The 17,721-nt window shown below is 38.1% G+C and overlaps 1 protein-coding gene across 3 annotated transcripts in view; it reads right to left on the bottom strand.

The window, feature by feature from the left end:
• Positions 1-17,721, bottom strand: part of LOC131414081 (cytidine monophosphate-N-acetylneuraminic acid hydroxylase) — a 106,697-nt gene that overhangs the window by 11,062 nt on the left and 77,914 nt on the right. For all 3 annotated transcript variants that reach the window (XR_009222102.1, XM_058555132.1, XM_058555131.1), the window contains exons 10-12: positions 7,977-8,117; positions 4,047-4,221; positions 1,904-2,020 (exon numbers count right to left, since the gene is read on the bottom strand). Coding sequence is in view for 2 of the 3 variants with exons in the window: in XM_058555132.1 (XP_058411115.1) it covers positions 1,904-2,020; positions 4,047-4,221; positions 7,977-8,117 (433 nt within the window). In the remaining variant the exon portion in view is untranslated. The remainder of the gene's footprint in view (positions 1-1,903; positions 2,021-4,046; positions 4,222-7,976; positions 8,118-17,721) is intronic.

Below are 17,721 nucleotides of genomic sequence, written 5' to 3'. Positions count from 1 at the left end.
CCCAAATGCCCATCAACAGACAAATGGATAAAAAAGATGTGGTACATATACACAATGGAATATTATTTAGCCATGAGAAAGGAAGATATCCTCCCATTTGCAACAACATGGATAGACCTTGACACATTATGCTAAACAAGATAAGTCAGACAGAGAAAGACAAGTACTACATGACATCACTTATATGTGGATCTAAAGAAGTTAAACTTGTAAAAAATAGAGAGTAAAATGGTGGTTGCCAGGGGATAAGAGTGATGGTGTTTAAGGGTACAAACTTGTAACGAATATTGAATAAGCCATAAAGATCTAATGCACAGTATAATGAATATAGACAATGGCATTGTACTAGTAATTACGTAATGTGATAAATATCGCTACATCAGCAATCATATTACAATGTATAAATGTCTCAAAGTAACACATTGTATACCTTAAACTTACACAATGTTACATATCAAATTTATTCAATAATAATAATTTTTTAAAAGCCTTTTGCAGCTTGGCCCTGACCAAGTCTAAAAAATGCTTGATTATTTTTTTCAAAAAGTGACTCTATTCTCAATTAAATATTTTAAATGAACTTATTTAAAAAATTCCAATGATGAATCTCCTTTAAGGCTAACAGACACCTTAATTTATAGGTTTGTCAGTTCAGATTTGAGAAGCAGCACAGTGGCTAAATGCACAGACTTTCAAGCTAGACACTTGTGGTCACACCCTTTCTAGCTGTACGACCTTGAACAAGTTTATTTAACCTCTCATTATGTCATTTCCCTCATCTCTAAATGAGGAATATAGTATTATCTGTTCATACGGTTGTTGTTGGATTAAATGAATTAATATTTATAAAGCGCTTAAAGCTGTGCTTGGCACACAGCAAGCTATATAGTGTTTGGCAAATAAAGCAACAAATTTAACAGATTCATTTTACTTAAAATGGGTGCTTCACATAGGGTTTTCCTATCTGTGAAAAACCAGTTTTTTAAGACCCATCAAGCAGGCAGCGGATTATTCATTTCACTGAAGTTTCAGCATAAGATTCTCTTCAATAGCAAGTACTTGACTAAATATAAAAATACAAGTCAAATTATTAAAATGTAGTTTAAGAACACATCCATTATATGAAAGTACATTTAAACCTCTACAATTAAGGTATCAAACATTTATATGGAAGATGTAATAAGCTTCAGGGCAGACGATATAGCCTCCTAATTTATTTAACGATTATTACGTTCGTGTAGAATTTAAAATTACAATGCAGGCTCATATATATTATGTCATTTGACTGTCACCAAAAAAACTGGTAAGGTGGAGATAAACCCTATGAAGGGAAAAAAAAACAAGGTTCAGACAGGTGAAATAACTTGCTCAAAGCCTCATCATCAGCAGGGGTGGGACACTAGTCCCAATCTTGAGGCTGCCTCTGAAGCCACAGCGCTTTCCTTCACATCATGCTGCCACAGGTGAGGCATTTGCTCAAAATTGGAGCTCAACGAAACATGTGTTGGTTTATTTTGACTTAACCCCCGTTACAGAGCAACCTTCTAGGTTCCCTTGGGGAAGGAGACACCATTGGAGAAAAGAGAAAGGGGGGCAGAGTTCAACGCTTGCAGGTCTAATAACAGTGTAGGCGGGCAGCTGTCTGGAAGTTAGCAGGTAGAGAAGCCAATCTTTGCAAATGACTCAAAAAGAAGCAAGTCTGGCCATTAGTTAATAATATTATTTCAATATTGTCTCATTAGTTATGACAAATGTACCACAGTAAAGTAAGATATTCGCAATACTCTGTACTCTCCCTGCAACTTTTCTGTAACTCTAGTTACAGAATTCTAGTATACAAAGCTTATTGAAAAAGAAAGAAAGGAAGGAAGGAGGGAGCACTTTCACCAGTGTGGCTGCTTACTTCCTCATAGGGATGTTCCCGGCTTGGTCTTTCTTTTGGAAAGGATAAATCTAGAAAGTCAACCAAATAGTCATATCCTCCGGGAAAAGGGCTGAAGTCTTCATCTGTCTCAATCATCTGTGCAAATGACAACAAGGTAAAGGGAAGAGGCATATTAATCTGGTGGTAAGATCTTTAAAAAATTATAGAATGGGTATATCCTTAAATAATAGCAATGAATTGGAGTTAATACAAAAAGTCTCTCCTCTCCTCTTTCTCCCTCTTTCCTCAATTTCTCTCTCTCTGTCTCCTCTTTCCTGAACTAATAACATTCAAATCCTAGTCTTCTACACTAGCAAGACTGCTTCATATCACTAACTTCAATCAAATTTACAGAGAAGGTTATTTTTATCTTAAGTACTATTAGTAATGAGATATCAAATACCACCATAAGTTTGAAGGCTAATAAATAAAATGTGGAATGTTTCTCATCATCATATAGCAGCTAAACATAAATAGTATCATTAAAAATTCTCTTTTTTGGGCCGGCCCCGTGGTTTAGCGGTTGGGTGCTGGCACTCCGCTGCTGGCGGCCCAGGTTCGGATCCCGGGCACGCACTGATGCTTCGCTTCTCTGGCCATGCTGAGGCCGCGTCCCACATACAGCAACTAGAAGGATGTGCAGTTATGACATACAACTATCTACTGGGGCTTTAAGGGGAAATAAATAAATAAATAGAATCTTTAAAAAAAAATTCTCTTTTTCATACTAATTGTCCAACTGAACATATATTTTAGACCAAGTTTCCCAGGTTTTTGGATTTTAAAGACAATTTCCTAAAAAATATTTGGGAGCTAATAGAGATAACCAACATTTTCCTTTGCCAAGTGAGTACTTAAAAAAAATATTCTTGTATCTGCTATCCTTTTATTTCATTAAACGAAGAATACTTTTAAACCTAAAAAATAGAAGTGACCTAATCTTGGGATAATGACAATTCATCCCAAGAAAAGAGGGTTGATATCCTTGTAACCACACTCATATGCATACTCAAACTTATTTCACTATTAGCTAGTAAAAACTTTGTCACAAACTGGCATTGACCCCCTAAAAAGTCCTAAGTTTTTAGGAATCACTGCTTTTGAGAATGGCAAGTGTTGCCTGATATTAATGTGCAGTGGATGAAAGATAAACTTGGGTTGAGTGTGAATGTTGTCCATTTCCTGATGCCTTCCCTAAACTTTGCTCCCCATGCACAATCTCAGGCACTAAATATAAGCCAGATAAAAAATACACACATCAGTGGCTGGTTACTCACCGACTCTGCAGGTACTCCTGGTCCATTTGTGGTTTCCTCTTACTCTTGCACCCTGCCTGTTAGTACTTAATTTGCTTTTGGATACAGCCTCAGGTTGGGTGACCAGGTTATAACCTGAACCCTTGGCTTGTGAGCTCTGCGTGTAGGTTTTGGGGCTGATTTAAGTTTTAACACAGATTTCTATTTTTTTTTTTTTAAATTTTTCCCCCAAAGCCCCAGTAGATAGTTGCATGTCACAGCTGAACATCCTTCTAGTTGCTGTATGTGGGACGCGGCCTCAGGATGGCTGGAGAAGCGGTGCGTCAGTGTGTGCCTGGGATCCGAACCCGGGCCGCCAGCAGCGGAGCGCGCGCACTTAACTGCTAAGCCATGGGCCCGGCCCTGATTTAAGTTTTAGATCTTCAGCCTAAATCTAGAACTTAATCTCATGGCTAAACCTCATGGTTTGTGCAACTCTGTCCTTACCACAGCTGCCGGTAAGTGTTATGTGCTTCTATGTCACCCTGCTCCAGGTCACCACCTCTTGGGTGGATCTTTCTCTCCAGTTCCACGGTTTAATTAGCTGTTTCTGCCATGCCAACAAAACACCCACAAAAACAAACAACAACAAATACATGGTGATAGGAGGGGAAAAAATGCTCCAAAAGAGAAACTGAGCTAGACTTGAGAACATTCTCTAAATTTTCAGCAAGGGATTGTTTATCACATTGTCAAATCCGCTCTCTAAAAATTAGGCAGTTCAGGGCTTAGTGAATGCTTATGGAGAAATAAATTGGAATATTAAGGGGTTTTCATATATTTCCATAATTCAAGAAAGCAAGGACAAATAATACTTAATAGCATACCCTGACCACCAGGTTGTAATTCTTAAATCCAGCCCAAGTGTAGTATTCTTTTATCCAAGATGAATGAAGAAATATTTCATCTTCTACAGCAGCATTCAAGGTTTTCAAATATGGTCCAAAGTCCCAGGAATCTTTATAAATTTTAGTCCCTTCTGGAGGCTCTATGATGCCCTTGCTTAAAGACACAAAGATGAGAGAACAATGAAAGAAGAAAGCAACCAGCAGGGAAGACACAAGTCAGCACTTAAATGTCAATGGTCAACCAGACGAGTAGCTTTAAGACTGCCCAGATGATTCCCAGGGGTCTCACAGAAGTACCTCAGGTGACGTGTGAGAGGTGGCCCCACCCCAACCTAAACCGGAGCAGCTCCTGTTAATTGTTGTGTAATGGGTTTCCAAGTCAAAACACATGTGAAGATAAAAGTCTATGTCTGGAAAAAGAAAGTTGGAAAATCACTGATTTGGACTCTTTGGGCTCAAATAACTAAATGATGGAAATGTTGACTACAATGTGGTCATACTGATTTTGTGGATGTCTGCTCACTTCTGTCCTGCCCGCCCACCTCTATGAGGATATAAGTTTGATCAAAGTAGCAACCATGACTGGCACATAGAGGGGGCTCAAGAAATATTTGCTGAACATATGAATGACTTTAGCCTATCTTTGAGATATATCCAGAATTTTGTGTCTCTAATGTATGGTCTTCTTACTGTACTAATCAAACCACAGCTGACAGACAGAGGTGCAATTTTATCTTGAAACCCAGTCAGCAATATGGACAACCGAGTTCTTTGACATATCCATCCAGTGTGAAGAGGAACCATTGTGTGAAACACGGAATCTTGAGTCCTCGGAATGGAATAGGGTGTGATCTGGATAACAGAAATATAAGGAGGGAAATAGCCTGTCTAGTAAAGATTTGGCAAGTACTGGTCAGTCTCCCTGTCCCATTTCTCAAAACAACGCCTTCAGTCCATTGTTTGCCCAAAGCTACAGATGCACTGGTTTCTGCAATAAATTACTTACCAAATCCTAAAGCCTCTAACTTCTAACAATATCTCAAATCTGCTTCTCCAGCTCCTTGCCCCTGTCTCAGTTTAGAGCCTCACTAATCTCCTCCTGGATAATCTCCTCCTGGCCCCCCTGACTCTACCCGTAGAGCTGTCCTACCTATAGCCTCTTCCCCAGTACATTCTCCTCTGCAAACTGAAATGATTTTTTTAAAACACCACACAGTAATGTTCCTTCTTTGCTTTATAATTTTCTCAAGCTCTCTTTACTCACAGGCAAGTTCCTTGGACTGTCTTACTAGGCCTTTCCAACCCCAGCCCCAGTACAGCATTCCTGTCTCATCCTTTTCCTCCTCCTTTACTTACCAACCCTATACCCAGGTAGATGGATGACTTCATGAGGGAAGGACCTTTTCACAGCTGTATCCCTGTACCTAGTATGATGCCTGGTATACAGAAGGAGCTCAATAAATCATTTCTGAATGAATGGCATACAGTTATTCACTTATTCAAAGTATCTGCATTCAGCAAACACATGATACTATTTATACTTCCCTTCTCCAGCACGTGCCATTCCCTCTGACTGGAATCGCAATCTCTCTCTCTTTCTCTCTCTCTCTCTCTCTCTCTCTCTCTCTCTCTCTCTCTCTCTCTCAAATACTCTACTTGTAACCTCCTCCTCACCTCCAAGACCTAGCTCAGATGTCAAAGATTTCAGATCGAGCTTTCCTTGACCACATTTCCTGTTCTCTCCTGTCCTCTCCTCCCCTCATGAGGCAGAATTAAGCACTTGGTCTCCCTGTGTCCCTTACACTCTGACTTACTAATGAGAATCCAACACTATTGAGTCTCTTGTTACCCAGAATGCTTTGATGTGACACAATGATACGAATGCGGATTCCTGGGCTCTAACTCAGATCTACTGAATCAGAATCTCTGGGGGTAAAGCCTAGGGATCTGCATTTATACAAGTTCCTCAGGTTATTCTGATGTGCATTAAAGTTTGAGAATGACTATCATAGGATACCTCTGGAGTACTGGAGAGACAGGATGAAGAGTTAAACTGATGCCAAATGACAAAGACTCTTGAATGCTCTGTTAATACCTGAAATAATTAAAAACCTCTCACACCCTTGATCTGGAGCATGAAAACCACTTTTATTCTAGAGACACTGGGGAGATCCCAAAGAATTTAAAGCAGGGAAGGAACAGAAACAGTTTTGCATTTTAAAAAGGTTACTTTGGCAGCAACGTAGAGTAGGGGCTATCAAACTTTTTGCCTATGATCCCAGTAAGAATTACATTTTACTTCAAGATCCTGGGGGTCTACATCCCAAAGGCATCTGTGAAACAAAAGTTTCCTGAAATAATACCTACCCTTGTTATATGCAATGTCTATTTTATTCCATTCTATTTCAATTTTTAAAAACACTGGTTGTGATCAACGCCGTCGATTTCTATGACCTACCAGTGGATTGTGAACAGCAAATTGAAATAGGCCAGCATGGAAGATGGATCAAAGGGGAGCGGGGGAGGAGGCACAGAGACAAGACAGGGCCACCCCAAGAATCTGGGTGAAAAATTGTGAGAAGCTGAATTAAGGCTACAGAAGAGGCTGGAGACGAGTGATGGATTTGTGAGAGATTAATGAAGGAGAACTGACCAGATTTGATAACTACAGATCTTCTTCAACTTACAGTGGGGTTACATCCCCAACAAACCCACTCTAAGTTGAAAATATCACAAGTGGAAAACGCATTTAATACACCTAACTTACCAAACGTCATAGGTTAGCCTAGCCCACCTTCAACATGCTCAGAACACTTATATTAGCCTATAGTTGGGCAAAATCATCTAACACAAAGCCTATTTTATAATAAGGTATTGAATATCTCATGTAATTTATTGAATACTGTATTGAATACTGTACTGAAAGTGAAACACAGCATGGTCGTCTAGGCACAGAATGGTGGTAAGTGTATCAGTTGTTTACCCTCGTGATCGCGGGGCTGACTGGGAGCTGTGGCTCGCTGCCGCTGCCCAGCATCATGAGAGAGGATGGTACTGCATAGAGAGAGCCTGGGAAAAGATCAAAATTCAAAATTCGAAGCATGGTTTCTACTGAAAGCCTATCACTTTTGTACCATACTAAAGTCGAAAAGTCATAAGTCCAACCATTGTAAGTTGGGGACCTCTGTAGTTTGATATGGGAAGTTAGCAAAAGGGCAGAATCAGCCGAGCGCACCATTCATGCCGACTTTGCAGAGGTAAGGCCGGAGAGGGGTGTGCATTTGGTAACTGTGTGCACTGCTCTCCACACACTTAGTCCATTTATAAATAAGGGGGAAGGATTTACAGTTCCATTTGGCTCAAAACAAGTTTTTATGAAATTATAGGTCTGTGACATCAACGTTAACTTTTCTTGAATTGCACTCCCAGTGCATCGTTACTTGTTCAAATGTATTCTCTCTCAAATGGGCAGTTGGGTAATGTTTATGCTGATATGAAAACTAACTCTCACACTTATTGCTTTTTACTTACATAAGACAACTTACTTTTGAGCTGTACTAATGGCCCTTAATGGAAAAACTTCCTCACCCTTTATCCTCAAGGTTCTTAGACAAGGAAAACATTTGCGTAATTATTATAAAGGAAGAGAAACTTAGGGAAAAACTCAGCCTTTCTTCCTCTAGATTTGAAAGACACTTAATAGTTTATTTTATTTAAATAGTAAGATTTCCATTTTAAAAAATGATGTGTGGCTCTTATTGCATAACAAGCTCAGTATGCTAGTGAACAAAGACTTACATTCCTACGTATAGGGACCTATCAAGAGGCTGTAGGTCTGTCCTTTATTTTCTCATAAAATTGAGAAAATTCACAAATCATTTTTATTCTCTATAAATATTGAATACAAACCTGTCTGTCGGGTCCTTTAGCATCCTACCCAGATCAAGGGTGGCTCCAGGTCGTGGGGTCCAGGTTACCACATCAGAGTTTTTCTTGATAAGATTGTTGAGTTCATTTGGATCATTTTTGATGTTTGTTTCCTTAATATACCTAAGAAATAGGAATATCCCCATGTAAGAAAGTTTATGCTCAGACGCACAGTCTGATTAGTACAATGACAGAATTTTTTTGTTTTCTCTGCATTCCCACTTCCCAATCCCCCTCCACTTACCCCATGGCAAAATAAAGGCTATGCTTGGGCTAATGCCCCTAATTAAGGAAGAATTATTAATCAAAGAAGGTTGTATTTATACTTTGTCTTTAAGTATAATCACATAGTGACTAGAATTGAAGTCAGATGTACGAAGACTATTACAAATAGGTGGGAATATCATACTCTTGTATTTAATATTAATTAAATATGTATGGTTAAATATTATTTGACAGAAATTACACTAAGTGCTTAACATGAACTAATTGATTTTATCTTCCCAATGCTCTAATGAGATAGCTACCATTATTACTCTCATTTTATAGAGAAGGAAACTAAGGCTTAAAGAGGCCAGGCGACTTGTCCGAGGTCACACCACTAGTCAATAGTGTCCACCGAGATCTGCATCACACAGCCAGAGCAGAGCTCAGCCTTTCCAGGAGGCCACTGCAGGGGCCTCTCCCCAACTGTGGGAGTGAAGTATGAAAAGTCTTTCCACCCCTTCCGCCAAGTGAGGGTATAGTGAAAAGACAGCAATCTATGAACCGGGAAGCAGGCCCTCGCTAGACACTGATTCTGCAGATGACTTGATCTTGGACTTCTAGCCTCCAGAATGGTGAGAAATAAATTTTTCTTTTTTATAAGCCAAAAAAAAAGTCTCTCCATTCAAAACCATTAAATATCTACCTATTGTAAAAGAGTACACACATCCTCAGTCATAGCCCACACTGAGATCTAGTCTAATTGTGCTATTGATCAGAGCTGAGTCTCTCCCAAATTTAATTCCAAACCACAATCTTTCTGGAAAAACTGTAAATCACCAATTTCAATGTAATATAGGAAGGTAATTGTGATGGTGTTAGAGCAGAAAAAGGGAGATCCAGAGAAAAAGGATTTGTCACTGTTTCATCTGCCATGGGTTATGTAGACAAATATTTCTATTACAGGGAACTTTACTTTCTTGAGCTACAACTTGGTTACCTAGACTGTATAGATATTTTTAGTCAGATAGAGAAATACAAAACATATGTCAGCATGTGTATTTCTATAGCACCAAGGTGACTCACATTATTTATGATCTTGGAGTCAATTTTGCAGACATGAGTAAAGATGTCACTCCAGCCAAGGATGTCAGTAACTTTTCCCTTCCTACGCATGTTAATGTCCTCCCACTGGTGTAGTCCTCAATTTGAAGCAGTGCCACTACTTTGTCTCGTCTTCTTACTACTTCTAGTCTTAAAATGATTCACTAACTGGTCTCCTGCCTCCAATCTCATCTCCAAACCGTGATAGTATTAAACCACTCTTCCTAAAACATGATGTGTGGTGTTCACGCAATTATGTAACTTCTTGATGCTTCTTTGTCTCTCTCTCTAAAATAATAAAATCAATACCTAGATGCTGCCCTCTCAGGGGTATTGTGGATATTGAGGGCAACATTTGCCAACTGCTTACATGCAGAAGTATGGCTTGTAATTACTTTAAATGGCAGCATCACACTAAGTGATCATGTGTCCTGTAAATAAGTACCCACCACCTCCAATCCTCCAAGTCCTTGCAATTCAACCTCCTTAATATTCCTTCAATTTGAATTCCCTTCTCAATTCCCACCGTCATTCATTATTCCTTCCTAGATTATTATTTTTTTTTTTTGTGAGGAGATCAGCCCTGTGCTAACATCTGCCCATCCTCCTCGGTTTTTTTTTGTTTTTTGGTTTTTGCTGAGGAAGACGGCCCTGGGCTAACATCCGTGCCCATTTTCCTCCACTTTATATGGGACGCCGCCACAGTATGGCTTGCCAAGCAGTGCGTCAATGCGCGCCCGGGATCCGAACTGGCGAACCCCGGGCCGCTGCAGCGGAGCGCGCGCACTTAACCACTTGCACCACCGGGCTGGCCCCCTTCCTAGATTATTGTAATGGTTTTCAAACTGGTCTCCAGGATCAACATTCTCATTTCTCTTCCCACCACACAGACACACAACCTACTCTTTCCAGTGCACATCTGATCATGTCCCTGTTCCTCATTAGACTCCTTTATCAGGCTCCTCATCCCTTCAGGATAAAATCCAAGCCATGAGGCATGGCACACAATGCTGTTCACTGTATGGCTCGCTCGCCTCTTCCGTGCACTCCTCGTACACCCACCTCAGTCCCCTACACCAAACTGCAATCTTTCATCTCAGCATCTTTCCATCTTTGCTGGTCAGTGTCTACTGGTACTTCAAAACTTAGCTTCACTGTCTCATCCAGTAGTCATTTTCTGACCCCGCACCTATATCCCATTGCCTCTAGAACATACTTTTATTATAACACCTATCATTCTGTACTACAATTATTTTTATCTTCCAATAGACCATAACTCTGAGGACAAAATCATTTCATCTCTAATTCTCCTAGCACACTGCTCCTCAGTAAATGATAAACGAATGAATAATGAATAGCATTGATCAAAATAAATTATTTTTTATAACCTTAGGCCAATCTTTCTGGGAAAATTTGGAAGATCTGAGACAGCTAAATAATATCAACAAGAAGGTTAAAAAGAGGGAAACACATCGGCAATAGAACATATTAAGTGATTAGATACATGTAGATATGTCATCAAAGAACGAAGAAGAATTTCAAAGTGAAAACAGTCACGTTTTAATGATAAGACAAATGAAGTCCAGAGAAATCAAATAATTGGTCCTAATAAGTGGTGGTAGGACCAGAACCTAAATTCCATGTACACTATTTCTCCTACTATACCGTGCTTCCCTTAGTGGACGAGAAATCGTGGCTAATCCTTACAGGATTATTGTCATGAAAACTTATCTCAAAGACTGGTTTCTTATCGTTCTTTTTTTGTGTGTGTGTGAGGAAGATTAGAGCTGAGCTAACACCTGTTGCCAATCCTCCTCTTTTTCGCTGAGGAAGATTGGCCCTGGGCTAACATCCATGCCCGTCTTCCTCTACTTTATGTGGGATGTCTGCCACAGCATGGCTTGATGAGCTGTGCATAGGGCCGTGCCCGGGATCCCAACCTGTGAACCCAGGGCCACCAGAAGCAGAGCACATGAACTTAACCACTATGCCACCAGGCCAGCCCCAAGGACTAGTTTCTTTATTACCCAATAAACTTACAGCTAATTGTACTGCCAGAGTAGAATGACACATGCGTTCCCTGTGTCTCACGTGGGCAGTCCCTGCCCTTTGTTCACAAAATACTCCAGTACTGACCATAAAGTGAATGTTCATGAAGCAGATGATACTGGTACTTGCTCATAAGAACAATATTATAGTTAGGAGCTGAGTCACTGTATATACTAAAGATCAAATAAATTCTATATACAATAGAATCTTATAAAAGTAAAATTAAAGCATCTATGAGATCTTAACATTTAAAATAATAAAACTATACTTCAAGTACTACAAATGGATAAGTTGGATATATGGTTTTCTCAAGGGGTTGTGAGTTCTATAAAATGTGCATGTATATTTGTGATACAACTTGATTGTTTCAAAAATATGACGTAGACAAACATGCTAGCTTTAATTACCACGACTAAAGGTGTTAAGAGTAACTGGGGGTGTTTTGTTATTTTTTAAATTTACTTAGATCTCGTTTTTCGACTTTTTTTTGTGAACAGCTCTATGAATTTTAACACATGTATAGGTTTGTGCAACTACCACCACAATCAGGATACAGAGCAGTTCCATTACCCCCAAAGCTCCCTCCTGTTACCCCTTTTTTGTCAAAGCCTCCCTCCAACCCAACCCCTGGCAACCACTAATCTGTTCTCCACTCCTATAGTTTTGCCTTTCCCAGAATGTTATATAAATGGAATCATACAATTTGTAACTTTTGAGACTGACTTTGTTCACTTAGCATGGTGCCTTTGAGATTCATCCATGTTGTTGTATATATCAATAGTTATTTCTTTTTTTATTGTATTCCATGGTATGGACGTACTGTGGTTTGTTTATCCATTGACCTCTTGAAGGACATTTGAGTTGATTTGGTAACTACAAATAGAACTGCTATTAATTTTTGTGTATAGTTTTTGTGTGAATAAAAGTTTAATTTCTCTAGGGTAAATACCCGGGAATGGAATTTCTGGGTCATGTGATAGGTGTACATTTAAAGAAATAGCCAAACTGTTTTCCAGACAGCTGTACCATTTTGAATTCTCAACAGCAATATGTGAGAGGTCCTATTGTGCTGCATCCTTACCATAACTGGATAGTGTCAAGTTTTCAAAATTGTATTAATTTTAGTTGTTACTTCATTGTGGTTTTAATCTGCATTCCCCTAATAGCTTATGATTTGGGCACATTATTTCTTGTGCTCATTTGCATCTATTTTTCTTCTTTGGTGAAGTATCTCTTCAAATATTTTGCCCATTTGTTATTGAGTTTTTTGTTTCCTTACATTGATTTTTGAAAGTTCATTAGATATTTTGGATACAAGTTCTTAGTTAGACACATGATTTGCAACTATTCTCTCATAGTCTATAGTTTGTCTTTTCCTTCTCTTAATAGTGTCTTTCACAGAGCAAAAATTTTAATTTTGATAAAGTCCAGTTTATTAAAATTTTGTCTTATGGATTGTGCTTTTGGGGTCATATCTAAGAAGTCTTTGCCTAACCTAAGGTCATGGAGATTTTCTCCTATATTTTCTTCTAAAAGTTTTTTAGTTTTACATTTAAGTTTCGATCTATGATCTATTTTGACTTATTTTTTGGTGTATGGTGTGAGGTATAAATTGAGGTTAATTTTTTCATATGAATGTCCAGTTGCTCTAATAAAATTTATTGAAAAGACTGTCTTTTCTCCTTTGAATTGTTTTTGCATCTTTGTTAAAAATCAGTTGGCCACATTTGTGTGGATCTATTTCTGGACTCTCTATTCTGTTCCATTGATCTACATGTCTATCCCTTCATCAGTAGCATCCTGTCTTGATTGCTGTAGCTTTATAGCAAGTCTTAAAATTGGGTAGTGTGTGTCCTCCAAATTTCTTCTTCTTTTTCAGAATTGTTTTGGCTATTCTAGTTCCTTTGCTTTTCTCCAAAAATTTTATAATCAGGTTGAAAAATTCTGCCAGGGCTTTTGTAGGCATTGCATGAACCTACAGATTTACTTAGAGATAATTAAATATTAACTATAATAACACACTCTTAAACAACCAATAAGTTAAAGAAGATATTACAAGGGAAAAAAGAAAATACTTAGAGATGAAATGAAAACAAAAACACAACATTAAAAACTCATGGGATTCAGTAAAGGCAGTGTTTAGAGGAAAATTTATAGCTATAACACCTGCATTAAAAAAGAAAGATAGAGGGGCCAGCCCAATGCCACAGCAGTTAAGTGCACAAGCTCTGCTTTGGTGGCCCAGGGTTCGCAGATTTAGATCCCGGGTGTGGTGTGCAGATATGCATTTAGATCCCGGGTGTGCAGATATGCACCACTTGTCAGGCCATGCTGTGGTGGTGTCCCATATAAAGTAAAGGAAGATAGGCACGAATGTTAGCCCAGGGCCAATCTTCCTCAGCAAAAAAGAGGAGGATTGGCATTGGATGTTAGCTCAGGGATGATCTTCCTCACAAAAAAAAAAAAGGAAAGATAGAGGCCAGCCTGGTGGCATAGCAGTTAAATGCGTGCGCTCCGCTTGGGTGGCCCGGGGTTCACAGGTTTGGATCCCAGGTGCGCACCGACGCACCCCTTGTCAAGCCATGCTGTGGCAGCGTCCCATATAAAGTAGAGGAAGATGGGCATGGGTGTTAGCCCAGGGCCAATCTTCCTCAGCAAAAAGAGGAGGATTGGCATTGGATGTTAGCTCAGGGCTAATCTTCCTCACAAAAAAAAAAAAAAGAGGAGTAGAGAGAATCAATGAAACCAAAAGTTGGTTCTTTGAAAAGTTCAACAAAATAGACAAATCTTTAGCTAGACAAAGAATAAAAGGAGAAGACATAGGTAACTAAAATCATGAATAAAGTGGGACTGCCCTTACAGAAATAAAAAGAATTCTAAAAGAATATTATGAGCAACTGTACATGAACAAATTAATAACTTAGAAGAGGTAGACAAATTTCTAGGAACACACAAATTGTTTAAATCAACACAAGAAGAAAATAGAAAATATCATCATTCTTAAACTCTCCCAAAACATAGAAGGGAACACTTTCTACTTCTTTCTATTAGGTCATTATTACCTTGATGCCAAAGCCAGGTAAAGACATCACAAGAAAAGAAAATTACAGACCAATATCCCTTATGAATAAAGATGCAAAAATCCTCAACAAAATACTAGCAAACAATATCCAGCAGACATATTAAAATGATTATAGGGGCCAGGTCGGTGGCGTAGCAGTTAAGTTCACATGCCCTGCTACGGTGGCCCAGGGGTTTGCAGGTTTGGATCCCAAGGGTGGACCAACACACCGCTTATCAGGCCATGCTGTGGCAGCATCCCATATAAAGTGGAGGAAGATGGGCATGGATGTTAGGCCAGGGCCAATCTTCCTCAGCAAAAAGAGGAGAATTGGTATCAGATGTTAGCTCAGGGCTAATCTTCTTCCCCCCCCCCAAAAATGATTATGCATCATGACAATGTAGGATTTATTGCAGGAATGCAAGGATGGTTCAGCATAAAAAAAATAAATGTATTTCACCACACTAATAGAATGATGGAGAAAAAAGCACATAATCATCTCATTTGAGGCAGAAAAAGAATTTTATAAAATCCAACACCCTTCCATGATAAAAACACTCAGGAAACTAGGAATAGAAGCAAACTCCCTCAACATGATAAAGGGTATTTATGAAAAACCCATAGGTAATATCATGCTCAATGGTGAAAGACTGAAAGCTTTCTTTTAAAATCAGGAACAAGATAAGGGTGCCTACTTTCACCACCACTATTAAACATTGTACTAGAAGTTCCAGTTAGAGAAATTAGGTAAGAAAAAGAAATAAAAGGCATCTAATTGGAAAGAAAGAGGTAAAACTGTCTCTATTTGCATATGACATGATCCTATATTTAGAAAACCAAAGAATACATAAGAAAGCTACTAAAGTTAATATGCAAATAGAACAAAGTTGCAAGGCACAATGTCAACAAACAAAAATCTGTTGTGTTTCTACACAGCAGCAATGAACAATCCACAAAGGAAATTGAGAAAACAATTTCATTTACAATAGCATCCAAAAGAATAAAATACCTGGGAATAAGTTAACCAAAGAGGTGAAAGACTTGTACACTGAAAACTACAAAACATTGCTGAAAGAATTTAAAGAAGACATAGATAAATGAAAAGACCTGCCATATTCATGGATTAGAAGACTTACTATTTTTAAGATGTCAATACTATTCATAACAATTTAGGAGATTCAATGAGATCCCTATTAAAATACTAACAGCCTTTTCTGCATAAATGGAAAAGTTGATCCACAAATCCATATGGAAATACAAGGGGCCTTCAATAGCCAAAACAACCTCGAAAAAGAACAAAGTTGGAGGACTAACACTTACTTATTTCAAAACTTATTCCAAAGCTAGAGTAATCAAAATAGTGTGGTGCTGGCATAAAGACAGACACACAGACCAATGGAATAGAATTGAGAGTCCAGAAATGAACTCATACATCTATGGCCAAATGATGTTTGACAAAGGTGCCTATACCTTACAACAGAGAAAGAAATGTCTCTTCAATAAATGATGCTGGGACAACTGGATTTCTACATGTAAAAGAATAAATTTGGATCCTTATCTCACACCATATACACAAATTGACTCAAAATCGATTAACAACCTAAATAAAAGAGCTAAAAAACCATAAACCTCTTAGAATAGAACATATGAGTAAATTTTTATGACCTTGGATTTGGCAATGGATTCTTAGATATAACACCAAAAGCACAAGCAACAAAGGAAAAATAAATAAATTTGACTTTAGGGGCTGGCCCCGTGGCATAGTGGTTAAGTGCCCACGCTCTACTGCTGGCAACCCGGTTCGGATCCTGGGCGCACACCAATGCACCACTTGTCAAGCCATGCTGTGGCAGCGTCCCATATAAAGTGGAGGAAGATCAGCACAGATGTTAGCCCAGGGCCAGTCTTCCTCAGCAAAAAGAGGAGGATTGGCATGGATGTTAGCTCAGGGCTGATCTTCCTCACAAAAATAAAAAAATTTAAAAAATTTGACTTCATATAAATGAAAAACTTTTGTATATCAAAGGTTGTTATCAAGAAAGTAAAAAGACAACATAAAGAGTGAGAGAAAATATTTGCAAATCATTTATTTGATAATAACTTAATATCTAGAATATATTTAAAAATTTTTATAATTCAATAACCAAAAGATAACCCAATTTAAAAATGGGCAAAGAACTTGAATAGGCATTTAGCCAAAGAAAATATATGAATGGCCAATAAGCATGTGAAAAAATGCTCAACACTATCAGTCATTCAGGAAATGCAAATCAAAACCATAATGAGATACCACTTCACATCTACTCAGATAGATACAACCCCCAAACCAGAAATAAATGTTGGTGAGAATGTGGAGAAATTGGAACCCTTGTACATTGCTGGTGGGAATGTAAAAGTTACAGCCACTGTGAAAAACAGTTTGGTAGTTTCTTAAAAGTTAACCATAGAATTACCAAATGATTCACCAATTCCAGTCTTAGGTGTATGCCCCCAAAGAATTGAAAACAGAGACTCAAATAGATGCTAGTATTCCAACATTCACCGAAACACTATTCACAGTAGCCAAAAGTGGAACACGACTCAACCGTCCATCAACAGAAAAATAGATAAACAAAATGTGATATCCACACAATGGAATATTATTTGGCCATAGAAAAGAATGAAATTTGGATACAATCTACGACATAGAAGAACTTTGATGCCATTATGCTCAATGAAATAAGCTAAACACAAAAGGACAATATTGTATGATTCCACTTATATAAAATATATAAGTGCCATAATATAAAATATAAGGCAAATTTATGGAAACAGAAAGTAGACTAGAGATTATCAGGGCTGGAGGGTGGGGTGAATTGGGGAGTTACTGCTTAATGGGTGAAGTTTCTGTTTGAGATGATAAAAAAAAAGTTTGGAAATAAATAGTAGTGAGGGTTGTACAACATTGTGAATGTAATTAATGCCATTGAATTGTACACTTAAAAATGGTTAAAATGACAAATTTCATTATACATATTCAAAAAAAATTATAGTGCATCATTACCAAGTGGTCTTTACACCAGGAATGCAAGATTGGTTTAACATGAGAATCAATCATTCTAATTTACAAGATTAATAGACTAGAAAAAAATATCTCAGACACAGAGAAAGCATTTGACATATCACTTAACATGAATATCCATTAAACTATATTTGTAAACTGAATTCTGAAGTCCATGATTTTTTTTCATTTTCTAAGTTAACACATGTTCAAGATAATGTAAAAGCCCTAATAAAAATAACGTATCATCATATTTCAATGTTTTTAAT

The sequence above is a fragment of the Diceros bicornis genome, chromosome 14 (assembly GCF_020826845.1).
Source record: "Diceros bicornis minor isolate mBicDic1 chromosome 14, mDicBic1.mat.cur, whole genome shotgun sequence".
NCBI classification, from domain to species: domain Eukaryota; kingdom Metazoa; phylum Chordata; class Mammalia; order Perissodactyla; family Rhinocerotidae; genus Diceros; species Diceros bicornis.
Note: the sequence above shows the minus strand (reverse complement) of the source record. Positions and strands in the feature narration are given on the sequence as shown.